Genomic DNA, 4254 nt, shown 5'->3' on the forward strand with positions numbered 1-4254 from the left:
CAACTACAATGCACTGGCTCCTATATGTGTCGCAACTGTACCCAATCTCGTCACCTGATGACTCTCCTGGAGCCTGTAAACGAGTCAAAGCACAATCCTAGCATATAGGGCCTCAGTGTTGTCCCGGGTCGTAAGGACTAATGGTGTACAATCATAACCACAGACTTATCCTCTCGATGAATGATAACCACTTGGAAAGTTCGAGGGAGGGTTGTTCGGTATAATCATCATATGACTACCATCTGCATGTTTGGACATTTCTATGCCCTTACCAAGAAACGCGGTACACAACATCACAGATGCTAGTCTCGAGCTCAAGCGACCTTTATCCATGTTTTAGTCAGCTGAATCGGCTAGGAACGAATTTAGATCATATAGTGTTTACAAATGAGTTTCAATATAGAATTACGATTCATTTGTATTAAAGTATAATCAAGGTCTTTATCTATGTTGTTCACATGAGTGTACATATAAAGAAATAACAAACCATAAAATAATGAATTATATTAAAACAAAGATTGTTTATTAAAACTTAGTCAATAAAATCCCTAGTCAACAGTTGGCTTACAAAACATCTACTTTAACTTACCTTCAAAGTCACCTTGCCCGGGACCAGAAGTCTGAAGTTTCAAGAGAGATTCTTGGTGTGCTTTGGTCTATTATCACACACATTTTCTTTTCCTTTGTTTTTTCAATTGTTCCATGTTTAATCATTTGGACTAGTACACATAACTGGATCAGGCCCAAATTTCTAGGCCAATTGAAAATATTCTCTATGCTCTGTCCGTGTGGCGGAGTTATTTCATACAAAATTCATTACAGTGAAAAATCAATAAAAAAGGTTTTCAATATCAAATTTTAACTATGTTTACATAATTTTTTTGAAAACATATGGTTCCCATGGAAGGATTTAAATTCACGTAAAGAATAATTCAATTTTTGTAAAACTTAAGGTTGCAATAGATTTGAAATTAATAATTTGAAACCCTTAATAACAAATTTGAAGTCTACTTGTTTATTAACTAATACAATTGATCTCAAATTATCTCAAAAGAGATTCATTTAAAATTCTCACTCAAATCATATTCTTAAGACCAAATCGCGGTTGAGGTTGAATTTAGATGAATGTATTTGAAGTTAAAGATTTCAATTCAAATTGTTTTTGTTTGCCAAAATTCATTGGACAATGTATTTCTAATATGAACCAGTTTTTTAGTGTTTAGGATGCATTTCAATACCGGATTATTTCAACTCATCTTTTCATATATCTTTCAAATCCAAATCTAAATCCAAATCCTCCACTCCAAACGCAACTTAAATTAATCGTGCAACAATGCTACAACGTAAATAATGAAGAATGCCAAGATTTTGCATTTACTAATACCAAATTATGAATTTCAAAGAAAAAAAAAACTAAAATCTCAAAGGGGATAGGCTTATCCAACTCTAGCATACGTGGCACAATCGAATAGGATCTCATATCCTTCCATAGAATAGAAAAATCCACGTGGCAGACCAATATCCAATCAAAAAGATCAAAGAAACTCCACTCAGCCAAATAAAAAATCAAATTAGTTTATTTCAGTTCATTACTTGAACACACATCTCGCAATGGCATCTCTTGCAACCTTTGGCGCCGCCGTCGCCACCGTCAACGGTCTCTCTGGAAGCTCCATTGCCGGAACCAGGCTTAATGTTAAACAACCTCGTGTCGCCTTCCGGCCAACAAACTCCCGGTAACACGGCAACCTCTCAATCAAATTTTATGTGCTTATAAATTATATATTTGTGTAATTTACTAAAAAAATTATTGGGATGTTAATATTTTATACGACAGCATTTTTTGATGTACCACATTTAATATATGCATTTATAGAATATACATTATAAAATTTAAAATAACTCAGATCAAATCATTTATAGTACATTATAAAATTTAAAATAACTCAGATCAAATCATTTATACTATAAATGATTTGATCTGAGTTATTTTAAATTTTATAATGTATATTAAAGTTGGAAAAAATGTATTAAAAAAAATTTAAAAATCGTGCAGGGCTGGTGCTGTGGTGGCCAAGTATGGTGAAAAGAGTGTGTACTTTGATTTGGATGATATCGCTAACACCACTGGCCAATGGGACGTATACGGTTCCGATGGACCTTCACCATACAACCCCTTCCAGGTATTTTTAAATAATAATAATAATAATAATATATATATATATATATATATAAGATTTTGTTGATTTAAATATTTTTAAATTGATTAGTTAGAGAAAAAATGGAAAACTAAAAGTAAAAAAATATCAAGAATAGTATAGATTGTTTGATCCATATCTGTGTGCACCTATCATTTACTTTTTGGGATGGATACATACGAACTTATTATATATTAGGGTTGATTATATACATTTTCGAGATTGCTGAAAATCTCCTAATTATTTAACTCTTCGTGTTTTCAATTCTTAAACATGCATATCGTTGAAAATACGAATGAATAACGTGTGTATGCTCAAAATTTGAGAAAACAAAAAGTTAATGGATCAATTTTTAATCTCAGAGATTTCAAATATATATATTACATTCGACTTCAAACTAATATAAAATATGGTTTAAATAAGACACGGCTCATGTGGTGCAATCCTGTAACATTGTTGGAGAAGTCACGGTTCAAACCTGGTGCGAATTCTGAAGGTTAATTATGGTTTTGAGTTCTAAATTCGGCTTGAAATATTGAAATTGAATGTTAGGTAATACTTGTTTATAAATTATCAAAATTATTAATTTCAGAGCAAGTTCTTTGAGACATTTGCTGCTCCTTTCACCAAGAGAGGTCTGTTGCTCAAATTCTTGATTTTGGTCGGAGGCGCCACACTTGCTTATGTCAGCTCCCATGCCACCGGAGACATTCTGCCCATCGCCAACGGCCCTAAACTACCACCCGCACCCGGGCCTCGTGGGAGAATTTAATGTTGTCTTAGTTCTTCGACTCTTTTTAATCGATCATGTATCATTTCAACAATCTTTTGCAAGTATGTCCAACCTACTTATAATCATACTATTTGTCACCAAAACTTTGATTTCATGTTTATTCGACTCATGCATGTTGTGGAACAAAATGGAGGCGACAAAAAAGTTTATATTAATCGTGACTGAGGAAAATAATATTTAATCAACTTTATCTCGAATTGAAATAAAAATCAACCTACTTGATATTTAAAATTGATCTAGATCAAGTCGGGTTTGGGCGATGAATAGAATTTATCTATTTATTTTATTATCATTATTATTAAATAGAAGATCAAAAGAAGGTAATGGAAAATGTGTTAATCACACGATAAATAAACTTGTTTAAATGTTTACAAAAAAATTTGAGGAGATAAATTTTTTTGAAAAATATTTTTAAACCGATTGTTGAGTAACCAGAGTCACCACTCTCTGGACCAGCCGCAGCCGCTTACTTGGATAAGAAAAACATCTTCGTGTTCCCCAATCCCTTGTTGGTAGAGCAAATGGGAGCAAACAAAGGGGAACGGTTGTTAGAGTAGGTGTCCAGTAAGCCAACTTGTGGCTCCGGTTTTATTGACTATGATGTAAAATAATCTTTATTTTAATAATATTTTATAATTTTATTCGATTATGGCATTATACTTTATTTGTATACCCATGCAAGCTGCATAGATAAATTTTTTGAATATACAAAACGTACTATGAGGTCTACATCACAATGTAAGATCATGAAACTCATTAGGAATTGTACTGTATATTCTAAATAGGTTTCTACTCGGATAAGCCGCCTAAAACAAGAATAAAGGTCGCTCGAGCTCGAGACGAGCGTATGTGACGTAAACATCATATTTCATTGGTAAGGGCATGGAGATATTCATTCACACAGATTGATGATCATATGGTTATACACTGAACAACCCTCCCTCGGACTGTCCAGGTGGTATTCACTTATCAGTGGAATAGTCCACAGTTATGGTTGTACATCATTATTCCTTTGACCCGGGACAATGTAGAGGATATACGTACTAGCATGCACTTTTATCCGTTTACCGACTCCATCGAGTGTCATCAGGTGACGAGGTTGGGTGTAGTCTCGAAATACGTATGATCAAATGCATTGTAGTCGGGGATTCACCGTTCGCCTATAGGTGAAGATATCCTATGTGATCTGATGAGTAAATAGTGCAAGGAGTCTCTGGCCAGAGCAAGAAATGTGCTTTAGAGAAATGTGATTTCCTAGTTGAC

The 4254-nt window shown here is 33.7% G+C and overlaps 1 protein-coding gene across 1 annotated transcript; it reads left to right on the forward strand.

Moving 5' to 3' along the window:
* The first annotated feature begins 1555 nt into the window (after window positions 1-1555).
* On the forward strand, window positions 1556-3056 carry LOC142541039 (photosystem I reaction center subunit VI, chloroplastic-like). The gene is made up of 3 exons (XM_075647573.1): window positions 1556-1736; window positions 2057-2183; window positions 2791-3056. Exons 1-3 carry the CDS (start codon window positions 1612-1614, stop codon window positions 2968-2970), a joined length of 432 nt encoding a protein of 143 aa, XP_075503688.1. The 5' UTR covers window positions 1556-1611; the 3' UTR covers window positions 2971-3056.
* The last annotated feature ends 1198 nt before the right edge of the window (window positions 3057-4254 follow it).

The sequence above is a fragment of the Primulina tabacum genome, chromosome 3 (genome assembly GCF_025594145.1).
Source record: "Primulina tabacum isolate GXHZ01 chromosome 3, ASM2559414v2, whole genome shotgun sequence".
Lineage (NCBI taxonomy): Eukaryota > Viridiplantae > Streptophyta > Magnoliopsida > Lamiales > Gesneriaceae > Primulina > Primulina tabacum.